The sequence below is a fragment of the Penicillium psychrofluorescens genome, assembly GCF_964197705.1.
Source record: "Penicillium psychrofluorescens genome assembly, chromosome: 6".
NCBI lineage: Eukaryota > Fungi > Ascomycota > Eurotiomycetes > Eurotiales > Aspergillaceae > Penicillium > Penicillium psychrofluorescens.
Window position 1 is genome coordinate 2226340 of NC_133444.1, and position 15977 is coordinate 2242316.

Sequence of the window (15977 nt, forward strand, 5' to 3'; positions counted from 1 at the left end):
TGAAGAAGTGCGTTCACAGCAATGGGCAGCGTCTATTACGGGGCTTCTTCGGCGCCGGCTCCAGCGCAGCAACAATCGCCTACACGAACACACACACACAACCAGTCAGTGATGATGCCCTACTTTTTTTGGGTTTTGCGGGCACAGTTACCTCATCGAAAACATCCTTGAGCTTGTACTGCGTCAGGGCCGAACACTCCACATATTTGACAGCGCCTAGTTCCCTGGCCATGCGATCCCCGTCCTCCTTACGGATGGGTTGCATCTTCTGACGGGCGAGCTTCTCACGAACACCGGGGTCATCGCGCAGATCCGTCTGGGTGCCGACGATCAGGCAGGGGACACCAGGGCAGTGGTGGTGGACTTCGGGGAACCATTTTTCGCGAACGTTCTCAAACGAGGCGGGCGAGGTGACGGAGAAGCAGACGAGGAAGACATCCGTCTGCGGGTAGGACAGCGGGCGCAGCCGGTCGTAGTCCTCCTGTCCAGCAGTATCGAAGAGGCCGAGCGTATACGGTTCATCGCCGATCCTGGTTTTCGGTTCCCATCAGGTGGTGTTCTTTTTTCTTTTTCTTTGGGGGAGGGGGGTTGTCGGCAATAACTTACATCACGGTCACGGCGTAGTTGTCGAACACGGTGGGCACATATTCCGAGGGGAACTTGTTGGTTGTGTACGAGATGAGAAGACAGGTTTTGCCGACTGCACCATCCCCTACCACGACACATCTGGGTGGGCGGTTAGCTAGGTTGCGGTGGATGGTCACGGACTCATGGGTGGAGTGAGGGACGTCGTGTTGGCCGCCCGCCGCAGTCAGGGGGATAAGGAACAGGACCAAAAAAAGGAGGGAGGGACATACTTGATGGTAGCGACAACCATATTGCAGAATAGAGAGAACGGGGGGGAGGGAAGAGGGAGGTAGAACAAAAGGTATTGGGGGGAAGTCGATGGTGAAGAGAAGGGGGGGGAAAAGCGGACGGAAAAAGGGAGAAGCTGTGGTCTGCTCCGAGTCTAGACTAGTGAGGGTGTGAACAGCAGCAACAACGATAAGAATAGAGAATTATTGTGCTCATAGAAATAGAGATGTGTGTTTAAGAATCAACGATTTAAATCTTTTCTATCGGTTGCTTTTACTGCTTCTCGTCTCTTGTAGCTATAGCCTGTCACTGCTCCTACTGACCGCGCCAAGACACTGACTGACTGACACCGATCCCTCTGGGTCCTTATCCCGATCCGCGTGCTGCTCAGAAATAGTCAAATCACAATAAACCCTTTCCGTTAGTATTGCAAGTGGCTAAAAGAAGCGCGGCAGGCGGGTAGACGACTTTTACTGCTGGGCAGAGTGGGTTGTGTATATTAAGCCAGAATTGCCTGACAGCCAGGTTCGGTCTGGACCCTGAAAGTGCGGTCGGCAATTAATGTCTAGACTTCCTGCCTGCGACATATGGTTATTTTCCTCTTTAGCGAGGGAACTAGGCTATAATCAATCCACAGGAAGAACAATACTATGCGCAGTGCAATAGAATAGAAAATCACAGAACCAAATAATCAGACATTATTATTCACCATCTGCCCTAATTTTGAGCCATCGTGCCACACCGGACGGCACACAAAAATGCCACTCAATAAACAGCCCGAGAACAAGCAAACACCCCCTCTGTTCGTTCGCCTAACCACATTCAACTAAACTAAACGAGCCTAATCAACAACACTAAAATAAAAACCCCTGCAAGTGCATTTATGATTGTTCACTAGAGCTAGAGCCCACAGGAAGTACCCATCATCTGATCCGATCTCACTGACTGTCTAGTTTAGTGCATGCAGATAGACGCAGGTACCGGCATGTTATTATAGAACCTATATGTAGAGAATTGGAGTAGGAAAGTACCAAGAACAAAGACACAGAATGCCTCGATCACAATTGGGTTGCTGATGAGCAGTGCGGACGGGTAGGCAAGGGTCAGCTATATTGGAATCCCAGGATCTTGGTGGATAAATATATATTGCAAGACAGGGGCTCAATTCATATCTATCAAATGGTGTATTCATTCATTCATTGCATTCATTTTCGGAGAGATCTTTTTTCTACATACACATCTAACACAGACCCAAAAATATATGCAAAAATGATGTGATCGGGTGGCTTGAAGGTGATACAAAATACCGCTGGCTGGCCGGGGTCAAGATGCAATGGCCACAGCAGCATGGGATGATAGATATGCCCGGGAAAACAGTGTCGTACAGTCGTAATGTCATATGGTGGTCGTATTTCAAAGGTCAAGTCATCAGGTCAAGTCCGTTTAGTATGGGGCTGGCGATCATGAGTAGGAGTACGTGGAGGCTCCGGCTCGACTTCGGCAACAGTTGAGGGGCGGCGCGAATGAATGAGGGACTCGGGACTCAGGGACTCGGAACTCATCTGATTTGGTTTGTAGGTTAGATAAGTGAACTTTCCTGACAGGGAAGGAAACGGGGACGGTCGCTCTACCTGATCAAGTTTGTAATTCTGCATAAGAAGACTGAGCGGGATCAGAGGGATAGTCATCAACAAAGCCAGGGTCAGCAGCCGATTCATAGTCTCCTGGTAGGCGCGGTTGATAGCGATGCGAGTTGGCGAGCCCATGGGATACGAGCGGGCGGTGGTGAGTTTCCCAAAGATCTCCTCGGCCACGTTCTTTGTCTCGTCGGGCAAGTAGCGAAGCAGTTTCCTGGGAATAGAAGTCGACCAGACAGCCCCCGAGATGGCGGCGCCGACAGCCCCGCCCATTTCCATGCTCGTCAAGAACATCGCTGTGGCGGCTGCTACTTCTTGGTGGCTGGCGGAGGCTTGGACCCCTAGTTGGACCGGCACGTTCAGCAGGCCGCCGCCGACGCCGACGATGATTTGAGTAGTCAGGATTAGAGCGTGGGAGCTGTTCTCCTGTCGGGCTAGTAGCATCAGTGCTAGTCCGAACATGTACACGACGCAGCCGAAAGTGACGTAGATCCGGTACTGGCGGGTGTACTTGATGAGCAGCGACACGCCGAATGCTGCGATGGTCGAGGTGAACGAGAATGTCTGCGTTACGCGGCCGGCTGTTGCCACGTCGTAGTCTTGGACAACCTGGAGGTAAGAATAGAGATACGGCTGGATGGAGAGGTAAAAGGCCACTGGTAGGTAGGAACTGGTCAGTGATCCACCAAACCAGATAGAGAGAAGGAAAAACGTACTAAAGTACCAAAATGCCAACGCACAGCCTGCGAGCACGGTTCTTTGCCCGAGAAGATGGAACGAGAGCACTGGTTTCGGAGCCAGTTTCTTAGAAGTCTCCCAAAATGGAACAACAGCCAAGCAGACGACACCAATCACGATCATTACTATGATACTGGCGTTCTTCCAACCGTTCTTCGCATTCGCCGCGAGGGTCAATGGAATCAAAATCAATGCGACCCCAGCAGAGATAAGCGTCAAGCCCCCAACATCCAGCTCATACCATGTGCGTTTCAGGGTGTGGGCTAGACCACGGTGTTTCGGTCTCGAGGACCGAATCAAGTGCAGCCGTTTAGCCTTGCGCTGATTCAAAAGCAGCGTTAGAGCGAGGGGCAGGAACGATGCCGGCAAGATAATCGCCCACATGCCGTATCCCCAACGCCACGATGCGGTGCGGAGGACGGTGTCTGCGAGCGTCGGGCCGAGCCAGACGGTCACCAGAAAGGGGAATTCGGGGAGGAGGGCGAAGAAGGCGCGGTTCAGCAGGTCGCTGCTGTCAGCGATGAACACCTGCTGCAAGATTTGAAGACCGGTCGAGCCGGCTGAGTAGAAGATCTGGGCTGCGACGTAGGACTCCACGTTGGTCGAGGCGGCCATTTGGATATAGCCGAGGATGTATATCAGGATGCTCACGCAGAAGGCCTCAAAACGACCGAAGGCGTCGGCAATCTTGGCCATGGGGGGTTTGATCACCGCTAGAAGGGTCAGCTATAGGCCGATTAGATTGTAGGAACCGGCGTACCATTCACCACATTCTGGACTACGAAGACGGTGGCGATCTTGGAGTGTTTGCTGAACGCACTCGTCGCATATGCCGCCAGCGAGATGACCGTTTGCCCTTCCAGAGAGGTACAGAATGCCATAAGGAATATACTGGCCAAAGAGATCAGCTTTCCGGTTTTGGAGACTGACAAGCCACACCCACCTCACATATGCCACGATTAAAGACCGAGCCGTCCAGGTCAGATTGATCGCCTCGATTTTTTGCACACCCTCCTGCACAAACCCATCTAACGCAGCCGATGTCCCGCTCGATTGATCATCTTCCAACAACAGATCTCGCTCATCGTCACTATCCATGGCGCTTTCCATCTGCTCGACAGAACCGTACGACGGCATCGCAGCGTCGCCCGCGCCAGATCAAGTCGCTCCACGGAGCACCGGAACGGACGGAGTCCACGGACAACAGAGCCGGGAGGTTACGGACCAGGGGAGAGCAAGCGTGTCATCAGAATAATCATGGAAGATTCCAAGGGGAGAGAGAATGACTCTTGGTGGGGGAAGAGGGGCAAGTCCGGTCCACCCGGGATCAGTGCACGGAAAAATAAAAACGCTGAGAGGAACTCGAAGCCACAAAGAAAGAGAGAAAGAGAGAGAAAGAGAGCGACTCGGTTATGCAGTCGAGGATAAGCAATCGGAGGATCGGGCTAGCCGTGGGTAGATCCGCTGTCGTTTAGGCAAGCTTGACGAGGCGACCGTCGAGTGCACTAACGCAGAGGGACGGAGACGTCTGGGAGTGGCTGAATGGAGGGGTGGTGGAGAGGAACCAACTGCCAAAGGGAATAGAAAAGAACAAGAAGAAGAAGAGGAGGACGAGAAGGAAGAATGGAGTGCTGTCAGGCACGGTGTGACGAGGCCAAGCGATCGATAAGATGTGACATCGGGCGCTGGTTCGTCGGCTGGAGCCGCGGGCGGTCAATGGAGGGGGATATTGTACGGAGAACGTAGTGACAGAATGTGAACATGTTGTATCTCCCTCTAGGATTCAAAACAAAATCTTCCTGGCCGCATTTATTCCTCGTGGATCCCACCGCTGGGGCGCCATCTTCTTCATCCAGACCGACCTGTCTCCTCAAAAAGCTGGCCGCATGATCTGCGCATACTTCCCGGACTCGGGATACCACCCTGCATATTCTTAGTCGAGAGTGCCAGAGACTTTATTCTGCTCGTTCACTATGATATTGCGAGGCGTAAAATCCGCATGCGTGAACACCGAGTGCTCCGACCGGGGTAACATATCCGGCAGTCAGTTCTCATACCGGGTTCCCCTACAGTAAAGATACCGCTTATAGATTCTCGTACGTAACTCTAAGTCGCTCGAAAGAGACAAGCGGGCCTTGTAGATCATCTAGCATAGGGTCCCGGGATAGAGAGACATCCGTAGCATACTGATATAACGGAACATCGGTGTGCTTAGAGACAAATCTTATTGCTTCGGCTTCAGCGGATTGCACTCCAAACCTCATCTTGGTCACCCAGGAGGAGTCCCAGGTCACCAAGTAGTAGTTATAGAATACGAAATAATTTCTTTAGAACTATATAACTACTCCGTCAACTACCAAATACTATTTGGATCATCATTCGATCATCAAATGCCCAAAATGCACCTCCAGGTCTCCCCCATCGCTCGCCGGTTTGGCCGCATACACCCCAACCCAGCACTCACTAACCTCCTCCTCGCCGTCAAATACCCAAGTCACCTCCCGGATAGGCGACTTCTGCACCCCCTCAATCAAATAAATCCACAAACTGCCATCAGACTCACGAACCATCTCTATCGTCGCAGCCCCACCCCCACTCGGCACGGGACACAAGCTCCAATCCGCCCAATGGTCCTTAGCCACGACGCTGAGATGCGGTCGGCCATGCGTGAGTTCGATCCCCATCTTCACCCACTTCTGGGTCCCGTCCTGTTTCTTGAGGACCAGGATCAGGCCGCCTTGGTCGTATTTGTCCTTCCACGCCGCGTTGATGGCTACGCGGGCGCGTCGGAATGATTCAATGGGAACAGATTGGTAGAAAATCGGGGCGTTGAAGCGGGTGGTGGATGGTGGCTTGCTCCATATGTCTGTCGAGGGTTTGGCTTTGATGTTAAACTCGGGTGGGGGGGTACCGTTGCCCGGGACAGGGTCGGTGGAGTTGGCGAATTTGAATTGCGACATGGCGGCAGTGGGGGTACGACGGAGTGTATGTATGTCTGGAGATATGTACGCAAGGATGGAGGAGGGAGATGATGGTGGCCGCCACGAAGTACGTGTCGGTCTGCCGGGGAAGTCAGGAAGCTATCTTACGTCATTGACCGGGGGATGCTGGCGGGCGCTCTGGCTCTGACCCATGGTAGGGGAGAGAGTGCAACAACATGCAAGAATGCAGTACACGGGATGCTCTACTCTACAAGAATCAAATCCATCGAAGAGCAACTCCCGATCGAATCAACTCGATCGATGGTCCAACACGTGACCGCGGAAATAAGCTTCGGGTAGCTTCGTGCAACTTCACGATTCACAACCGTGCTCTCTCTCTTCCTGTCTGGCGGTTGCAGTCCCTATGGGTAATGATGCGTTTTATATCTAGCCCGGTCTTCAGGATCTCGTCAAGGCGGATCATGAGCCCGGTTAGCCTGGCAGGACGCAATTCCTTCTCCCTCGTCATGATGCATGTGAATAACGTGTGTGTCTGACGATATAAAGATGGTTGTTGACATAATGAACTAGGTAGAATATAACTGCGTTAGACCGGCAGCAGTGGTGCTTTACCATCAAGTCTATGTTTATGTCTCTACCTTTGTTTGCCTTTGATTTCTTCCTTTCTCTCTTCGTCCTCACCCATCATGATCCCTGCGGTTGATGCACACAAGGTGAGTTCATTGTTTGGAAGTGGGCTATGCGCGTAACACTTTTACGCGCTGGCTGCCTGGGCGTAACTTTATTTCCTTCTTCCCATCTGGTTCCTTCTTCTTCCTCCTTCCTCCTTCCACCTTCCCACCTTACACCCTCAACCTCGCATTTATTCTACTCACTCCCTCCACTTTGCCTCCCGAATCTCTGTCTCTCTCAGTACATTGGAACCATCATGTTTACGATCTCCGAGGACAGGGCCCTTGCCGAAGCCTGGCAGAAGAAGCTGACCGCCATGAACCAGGCCGAAGCCAAGGAGACGAGCAAGCCTACTCTCGATCTCGCTGCGGGTGCTGACTCTGCTCCTGCTGCCGATAGCCTTGCGGACCCCGCCGCCTTCATGGCCAAGTGGCGCTCGCTGGCCACCCAGCCTGCCCCCATGAAGACCACCACCACTCCTGTTGTTGTCTTCAAGAACCTCCCTGACTGGGCTAACGTCTCTGACGTGCTGTCACTGGTGCACGGTGGGGTTGTTGACCGTGTCTCGATCGAAAACGGTGAGGCTGTCGTCATCTTCACCGACGCCGGGGACTGCAAGAGGTACGCTGCTCTGTACCAGAAGGGTATTCGCATTGCTGGCGACGGCGAGCAAGTCGTCACCGTTGAGCTGAGCGAGCAGTCGGATGTCATCGACGCCAAGCACGACGAGGCCATCAAGGCCGGCGCTACTCGTGTCGTTCGCGCTGTTCCTGTTCTTCAGACCCTTACCTTCGCCCAGCTGCAGGCCGTTGGCCAGCAGGATGTCTACAAGCTTGAGCACCTGAGTTACCTCGCTGCTGCGAATGGGGTATGTGATTGATCCTTCCTTCTATACAAAGGTACCTGACTGAATGACTGATGCGTGACTAGGCTGGTATCGTCCGTTTCTACTTTTGCAACATCACCGACTCGATTAATTTCGCTGGTTCGATCAAGGGCTCCCAGGATTGGGAGGAGTGCGACGTGGAATTCGACGCTGATCCGTAAGTGGTTTTTCTCGTCATTCGCCATTCAAGCCCTTGATACTGATCCATCGGGGTGGGATGTATAGCTGCCAGCTCGCAACCGGCTTTCACTCGAATGCGCCGTCTGCCCGTATGGTCAGCGCTGTTGCCGTCTCGGACGAGCTGTGATCTCTTCTAGCACGCGTACGCACGTCCGTTTGTTTTGTGCGCGAGCATACCGAGGATATGCATTTGAGCGTCTGGCGTTTCGGTGAATTTTGGTGTTGTTTCGTTACTAAACGGTTATTTGATATCATGTTGCTCTTCTTCTGTAGTTACTCATCGAGGAACGCCTGGGAATCTCCCTAGTATCTTTTGCAGATCCAATATGAGCAGTTATCTCTCATTGCTTGCTCCATGCGTAGTTGAACTTTTACGAATAAACCTCCCACGCATATGTGTATGTTTACTTACCACTGGCCGACCTCGCTCTCTAGACATATCAACTACAGTTGCTGCACCTTGTTGAGGCCCTTGGGACAAGGCAGTCACCACTAGTCATGAACATAATAGCCCCCAATGCGTACTCCGTGTTGTTATGCGAGTATAGCTTTCTCTACCAAGCTTGCAGCAAGCAAGGTCCCATCCAGCAAAAACCTTAACATGTTAATTCACAGCCTGAAACATATTCCATGTCTCACTGAGCCACGCTCATCTCATTTCCATACACAGTTGGATGGTCTGTTTACAGTACTTGTTCTGCAGTAAGCAAGGCGAACAGACCACGCAACTACTTGCCGATGCTTATTCAAAATATATTCCATACCACGCTAGTCAGCCTTGCTCTGTGATCGAACATGTTCGAGTCAGTTTATCGCCACAGTGACTAGAGGACGTAACAGTAAGCACAGTAGTAGTAAGTTCGTGGCGCCTTAGAAAGTCCGAGTTCCTTGAAGTGTCACGCTAATTATTCTGCCGGCATGTGGTGGCTGTATCTATCTACCTGCCACCACCCATAATTGTAATCAACGGGCTGTAACAATAAGCAGGTGTTCCCATAAATACAAGGTTTCAAAAGTTACCACGAACACCGAGAACGTGCTGGCGGGTGCCGGGGCGCATCCTGGCAGATTCCGCCTGGCGAATCATCTCGTAATAATGGCCCTCCATGTGGATGAGTTAGTGGCTTGGCCGTATTTGGTGTTGGGCTTGTAATTTTGCATCCTTTCGTATAGACAGAGATATCGGGTAAGCATTCAGCTAGGAAGGGGATTAGGAAATGGGGGATAGTAGTAGTGCTGTAGTGATGCGGCAATTTTCTATCTTAGGAAGAAAGATAGGTACATGTAGACAAGAAGGTGAGTTGTATACTGTCCTATTGTTAGTGATTAGATTACCTACTAGTATGTATTCATCACAGACGAAATTAATCTGAAACTAGTATGCATTGCACATAGGTAAGAACAGGCAGTCAGATTCTCAGTAGCAACGAACTATTTAGGAACAAGGCCGTTCCTTAGTGTCCACACAGGAAAATAATGCAACCACCGACAAGAAGCAAAATCGCGACATAATGACAGAAAAGAAAATAAGCCGGACGGGATGATCCCGCCGGCTCTCCGACGCCATTAATACAGCCCGTTTTTTTCCCTTCCTCGTGAAGAAGATCTTATTTTAAGTAAATTAGAAAGTCAGATGGTCGTTCCATTTTTCTCATTGGCTACGATTCTGTATTCCCCAGCCTTGTAGCCCTGTGCTCTATATCCCGAACAGGTAATCCATTGCGACGGATGAGACCAAAATTAGGGCCGCCCGGATGCTCCAACGTGGCTCGTGTGGGAGTTCCGATAGCGGTGGTGTGGTGTGTGTATCGAGCAACTATTTCCCCACAGATCCGCGCTTCCGTTTTCATCAAGACCGTCGGTGATTGCGATTGCGTGGGCGTGAGTCGGCCATTTCTGCAGCGCCTGAGGCTCTGTCAGGATGAACTTCGGTTACTAGCGGTATTTTTGGGGTTGGACAGGTCCCGGTATTGCGTAAAATACAGATACACCCGGACCTGTCCGAGGTGTGAGAAATGAGAGAATGATTAACTATGTCTTCAAGTGGTAACTATCGGCGTGGTTCAAGAAGCAGGCGTTCTGAAACCCCCTGTTGACCAGAGAGATCTCCGAAAAGCACGATGATGTAAAATATCCGTCAGGCCAGCCATGTGGTTGACGCTAAAAGAGGCTGCTGATGCGCAGCGGTGCGTGCCTTTCTTTCTTGGTCATTTGCGTGCTCTGTACTGTACGGGGCTTCGGGCTTCGGGCTTCGGGATTGTCCGAGCAGAAGGGAGAAAAGTGGATGTATTCTAACTCTCGTATGTCCGGGTCGAATAAACTCAGTAACCATAGTACGGGTCCGCGAGATACGCGAACCAAGCAATGAATGAAAGAGCTGTCGTGATGGTTTATTCTCCATGGCATCATCAATGTCAAAGCGAATCCCTGCCTGATTTTGCTTTTTATCGACCTGCTGGAGGGGGTTAGGCCGTCTGTACGAGGCAGATATCATGAGACTCTCGGCGAATACAAATTGACCTGTTACGGCCCAACCGTACAATACTAGCTCCGCACTACCGACCCAGGACTCTGGCCCCCGGTGTGATGATTCAAGGCACTAGGCCTCGTTCTAGGGCTGACGACATTTTGGTCTTGACAGACACACGCCCTCACACGTGGAAATTACGCTCGGACCATGAGCTGGCGAATGTTGCAACTTTGCGACCGGACTGTAACGTGCATACAGCCTTTTCCGGCAATTGATATTCGGAGAAAACTCTCAAGAACAAAACCCAATGATTTTTACAGTATCTGCCGCCAGGGCAACGATAAAAATGGGCCATGATGCACCGCCGTCATCCTTTGATCGACTTCTGCTATGCTCCTCCGGATCCTCCCGCCCGTGAAGGAATCGAATTAATCGCAGGGCAACGTTTCTATTATTGTAAGCTCCCAGAGAGGTTTCATCCGAGTGGAGGAGGGTGGGTGGTGTTCCTAGAAGGGCGGGTCAGACAATCCTTCATGACTGGAATAGAAATAATCAGAAACAGCGAATGTTTTGTTGGAACGTCAGATCAGCAGGTACTGTCGTAGTCTACGCAGTCGGGGTTTGGACTGCTCTCCTCTGCAGGATAAGACAGTATAAAGTACGGTCTGTTACAGCTTCGTATGCGGTGATTTCTGCAATTCAACAAAATGATCTGTCCACCACGTGTCGCTTAGGCCCCAGAACGGTGCGCTTGCGTTGGCTGGAGGCCCTGCGATACCTAATCGAGCTTGGTTGGGCAGACTAGTCGTTGACGAAGATTAAATTACAAAGACAAAAAAAAGGGGGGGGGGGGGAGGCCTTATCACGCCCCCGTTGATTTGGGTCCGTGACGAAAGCAAAAAAAAGACACATAGTACATTAGCGGAACTGACGCAATAATACCTGATTTCCGAACGGCACTGACAGACTACTAGAAAAGGCAGAATATTCAATATCGTGCAAGCCAAGTTGCCCCGTAACTCTTGAGCAAACTTCCGATCACCGTGCCATTCCCTACGCCAACAACGGTGCCAGGTGACTCGCCGTGGGGGTCGCACGATACGTCTCTGCAGGATTTGGCTGTATTATAGGAAACCTTGGAAGGAGAGGGGGGCCACATGGCTGAGGCTGGACTATCCCAACTCCGGAAATACATGGGCTGGCTCGGGGGCGAAGAAGCGGACCGGCGGAACAGCCACCGGTCTCACCCCGGACATTCATTCCGCGCGGTGATCCGCTCAGCGTAGAGCAACATGCGGCTGAACACCGCCCTAACGAGACACTATCTTTCGAGTTATATACCCAAATCAGTCAACGAAACGGTGGGTCCCCCCCAAGAACCAACATTTCAACCCCAGGCGCCAGCCAAAGATGGCTTGTGGTTCAGCGCAAAAAGCCTCAAGCTAGGCTTGGCAGGCGCATTGGCTAGGCCTTCCTAGCTCGAGCAAATCGGGCCCGTTCGGGAGGGTCAAGAATTTACACGACTCAATTAAAACATGTGGTCTTCCATCTTCCAATAACAATGATAATAATAGAACGGAAATTGGTGAAGACATGGGGTGGGAGGGGGTAGATCCTCCACTCTGATTGCGGGTCTCGTCTAATTTCTCCTCATTTTCGTAGGGATTGCCCCTTGCGCGTGGTGAAGCCAAATCCTTGGCTTTGGAATGGCGATGACGAGCGGGTCTTTTTTTTTCTTTTTTTTTTCTTTCTCTCTTTCGCTTCAACCCGCCTGTGGTCAAGTCTGGTATGCATGTAGTGATCAATCGTGAATGGCGTGCTCTGAGGATCGATCTAGTAATACCGGTACATTATTGTACCTACGTGGTATAGCGGACTGCAGACGGCGTCTATCGCTAACCAACTATGGCGCACGCCACCACCATCTCGCGTGGCTGCTGACTCGTCCCGGTTGCAGAGTCGTTCCGAATTAACCAGATTGGGGATGTTAGATGATGCCCTTCTGCCGAAGCAAACAAAGAAACAAGATGATCGACAGCCTCGATCCAGTTCTGCCCGCTCAGCGCTTCTTCCTTCTCTGGCTCATCACAAAGAAATCAACCCCAGTCATCATTTTTCTGGGTGGCCGTTAGGTGGCGTCGGCGCCAAGCTGGGGTGTCTGCGCTGCACAGTAACATGACTCGTAAACGGCTATTATTGAATGCAGCGACATGTGCAGTTCCATGGGTGGCCACCGGGCAGCGCTCCGCTTGTTTAGGCAAGAGTCCTTCAGGGGAGACCTGCAACAACGCCAGATACTAGCTCGGACAGGGACCCCTGGACGAACCGAATTCCAGCCTTTTCTGTGTATTTATTTTCCTCGTTTATTGTAACATCTTACTTCACGTGACCGAAAAGCCCTGCGGCTACGCGACATCTTGACGAACATTGATTGGAGGCGTCGGGAAGTGATTGGGTTGGCATGGTAGTAGTGGAACCCGGAAAAAAAGAAGTGAGGAGATGTTGATCTGATCGGCGGATCGGAGGGCAAAGCACGGTCTCCGAGTTCTCTTCAGCCCTGAATGGTCTATATTGGCCAGGGTTGAGCTAGGGCGCCATGGATGGCACGTCTAGTTCCCTCGTAAAAGCGAAACTAGCCGGCTTGTCGGAGATACCGGAGCAAGACCCAAAGAAAAACAGGAAAAAGAACAGATGGCAATCACTAGGACTTGCGCAAGCGCAAAATTGACTGCGCCGCATCGCATGGCAGTAGTGACGGCGCGTCTATCACTGTCAATCGCAAGACACCAAGTGGGGAGCGGCTCATTCGCTTGTTACACCAGCTCCCAATCATAGCTCCTGAGTTTCCCCGACCGAGATGGCCCCGTTGGCAGTACATGTATGTAACCCAGCGTGTCATTAAACAACAGATCAGGCAGAAAGAATCTAGGGCAGAAAAAAAGACCCCCAATCAAAAACGAAACCCGTTGAAACTACGGGTGACCCACGATCGACTTGGTCAAGGCGCAACCTATCATCACGCGTACTGCGTCCAGGTCCATCGGATCGTATTCCGGGCCAGTCCGAACGTGCGAGACTGCTCCGGCATTCTTCATCATCTAGGCGGGGGAGCACGTATCAGGCAGCGTATGTCGGCTAGATCGTCAGTGGTGCGACAGGGGAGCCGAGAAACTAGTTATTATTCGTGTTCGGGTCGATTTACGCACAGAATAATGAATCCCCGCGTATGTATTTTGGCCTAGGCAAGGCCCCCCAGTCAGAAGTCAACCATGGCTCGCAGTATCTCGGGGAGTTAAAAACAAGAGCCCACATTCACGGTGAACATTCCCACCTCGGATACACTATCCGAACCCTGTCGAATGCGGTTTCGGCAGCAGGCGTACGTTATTTTCTTTTTTCTTTTTTTTTTTTTTCCGCCCTGGTCTACACATTGGCAGACAATATATTACTATACGGCGCAGGTGCAGAGTCCCCAGTCCAAGTCCCCACCTCTTCGGCCACTCATTCGCTCCACCGGCCTAGGCTATCGGTTTCGGTTCGCGACAGATGACTGTTCGCGTCTCCCAATCGCTGCTGGCCGTCGGTGTTGGTTTTTGCGAGTAAGCTTTGCAAAACCCTCATTCGGTCATCCTGTGCAGGCCCAACAGCTCCGAACCCCCCCGACTCTAGTCGCTCCGCCATGCCGACATCTTCTTTTGCGCCTCTGAACCCTAGTCTAGATCTTTTCATTGGATGAATGCCACTGCACTATTCCTCGATTGGCGCAGATGAAGAAGAATATGATCAAAACGCCTGCGTCTCCACAATTTGTCATTTCAAAAAAATTAATAAAATAAAATAAAAAAGCGATCATGCCACATTTGGCCCGGATTCCACCAGTGGTTCTTAGTGGAGCCGCTTCTTCCACCCCGCGTGGTCGAAAGGATACGCAAAGAGAGACATTATTAATATCGTAGATATCTATCGCCGAAGAACACGAAGTGAATGTGCCGCGTAGATGGCCGGGTGATTGGCACTAAAGTCAGACGGATTTCGCCGCTCAAAAAAGGCCGACTACTGAGGAGACAAAATTACCCGATCTAACATGAAGAAACTCTCACGGGGGAGACCGAGCGGGTGCAGAGTTGTCTTGATCGCCACAATAAATTCGAGATAACCAACAGCAACATTAGTGGCAAAGACTAGGATTGGTCTTGTCCGAATTCACCGTGATTCCGTTTCTGGAACTCTCTGGGGGTGGAGCAATACCATCCCCTGTTGACATTAGTTTCGGCGGAGCCTTGTATCCGCGGTACAGAACCAAAAACTATACGGACCAAGGGGGGCCAAAGGAGCGACAACCAGCCCCGGCGACCCAAGCACCCGGAACCCAACAGTAGTGGAAAGCAGGCTGGGCATGTCTGTCGGTTTCATTTAAGAAGTGTGATCGTACGCTCTCTATCGTCCTGAACTGATCTTAACCCTATTTTACCTCTTTCCCCAATTACCCATTGGTCCATTCAATATCGACTCAGGTGTCTATACAGCCAAGATCCAGTGTACATACATCTGGGTTGATCTTAACTATGGCCACCCACGCAGAATCCTACGGCCACCTGCCGTCCACACGCCAAAGCCGAATGAAGATCGATTCGCTGTTGAATCCGAACACGGATGATTGCGTGTACTCAGCACCTTCTTCGTCGCATGGCTTCAACTTTCCACAACAGTCCCCGGGATTTCCCTGGTATAGCCGCTACCCGGGCTACCATGACACAAGTCCCGGCGAAGTCTCCACCCCAACGACGCACGCGAGCAGCGGCAGCAATAGTAGCAGCTTGAACCCTCAACAACATCACCACCACCACATGTTCCTCTCCTACCGCCCATCCGGGTCCGCACCCTCCTCGCCAGACCCCTACCAGCCGCGCGAGCGGTACGACTCGGTGTCCAGCAGCTCTAGCACCAACGGCACAGACCGACGGCGGCCGCCACGTCCCAAGTATGAGGAGGAAGAAATGTACTTTATCTGGTATCATCGCGTGGACCTATGCCAGGAATGGAAGGAAGTGCGCGAGAGCTTCAATCGTCAATTCCCCAACCGCCAGCGCCGCGGATTCCAGGGTATCCAGTGCAAATTCTACCGCTTTATCAAGGAAAAGCAGTGTCCCACTCTGCGCGAGCAGCGCCGCATGCGTGACGGCGAGTTCCTGCGAGAGGGCGCCAGTTTGACCTCGGCCGACTCCAATGCGCCGCGCTTTGGTGTCCTTGAATGGGGCAAAGTCTGGTATCCGTGGATGCGCGAGAGCCGTGATGAGGTTATGCGACCCAAATCTTCATGACCTTAGGATCCTGGGTGGATCCTGAGTGGTTTTCGTTTTTTATTATGTTTACAAGATACCTACGGCGGCGTTTGTTGTCGGCTATGTGTGTTTACGGCGTTGGTTTGGGGACATCGGGATATTACTTGGGAGGCTTACTGTCGTTTTCACATTTTCCTACATCTTTGGGTATTGGGCGGGACTCCAGCCCTCTGGTTCTTTTTCCGTTTCTCATGACTCTTACTATTAGTTTGTTCTATAATTATCTACTATCGATCCATCGCTCTCTGGGCCGTG

At 51.7% G+C, this 15977-nt stretch overlaps 5 protein-coding genes across 5 annotated transcripts; 2 read left to right on the plus strand and 3 right to left on the minus strand.

Annotated features, from left to right (window-relative positions):
• Positions 1-13: 13 nt before the first annotated feature.
• On the minus strand, positions 14-877 carry PFLUO_LOCUS9318 (GTPase Cdc42; the record flags this gene model as incomplete). Its single annotated transcript, XM_073787134.1, has 4 exons — positions 14-79; positions 152-530; positions 607-726; positions 858-877. 4 exons carry the CDS (start codon positions 875-877, stop codon positions 14-16), a joined length of 585 nt encoding a protein of 194 aa, XP_073643319.1.
• Positions 878-2288: 1411 nt separating this feature from the next.
• PFLUO_LOCUS9319 (uncharacterized protein) lies at positions 2289-4367 on the minus strand (the record flags this gene model as incomplete). Its single annotated transcript, XM_073787135.1, has 4 exons — positions 2289-3148; positions 3209-3943; positions 3991-4121; positions 4174-4367. The coding sequence occupies 4 exons, from the start codon at positions 4365-4367 to the stop codon at positions 2289-2291; spliced, it is 1920 nt and encodes a 639-aa protein (XP_073643320.1).
• Positions 4368-5605: 1238 nt separating this feature from the next.
• PFLUO_LOCUS9320 (uncharacterized protein) lies at positions 5606-6190 on the minus strand (the record flags this gene model as incomplete). The annotated part of the gene is made up of 1 exon (XM_073787136.1): positions 5606-6190. One exon carries the CDS (start codon positions 6188-6190, stop codon positions 5606-5608), a length of 585 nt encoding a protein of 194 aa, XP_073643321.1.
• Positions 6191-6858: 668 nt separating this feature from the next.
• Positions 6859-8037, plus strand: PFLUO_LOCUS9321 (uncharacterized protein; the record flags this gene model as incomplete). The annotated part of the gene is made up of 4 exons (XM_073787137.1): positions 6859-6885; positions 7086-7712; positions 7775-7887; positions 7956-8037. 4 exons carry the CDS (start codon positions 6859-6861, stop codon positions 8035-8037), a joined length of 849 nt encoding a protein of 282 aa, XP_073643322.1.
• Positions 8038-14945: 6908 nt separating this feature from the next.
• On the plus strand, positions 14946-15701 carry PFLUO_LOCUS9322 (uncharacterized protein; the record flags this gene model as incomplete). Its single annotated transcript, XM_073787138.1, has 1 exon — positions 14946-15701. One exon carries the CDS (start codon positions 14946-14948, stop codon positions 15699-15701), a length of 756 nt encoding a protein of 251 aa, XP_073643323.1.
• Positions 15702-15977: the final 276 nt, after the last annotated feature.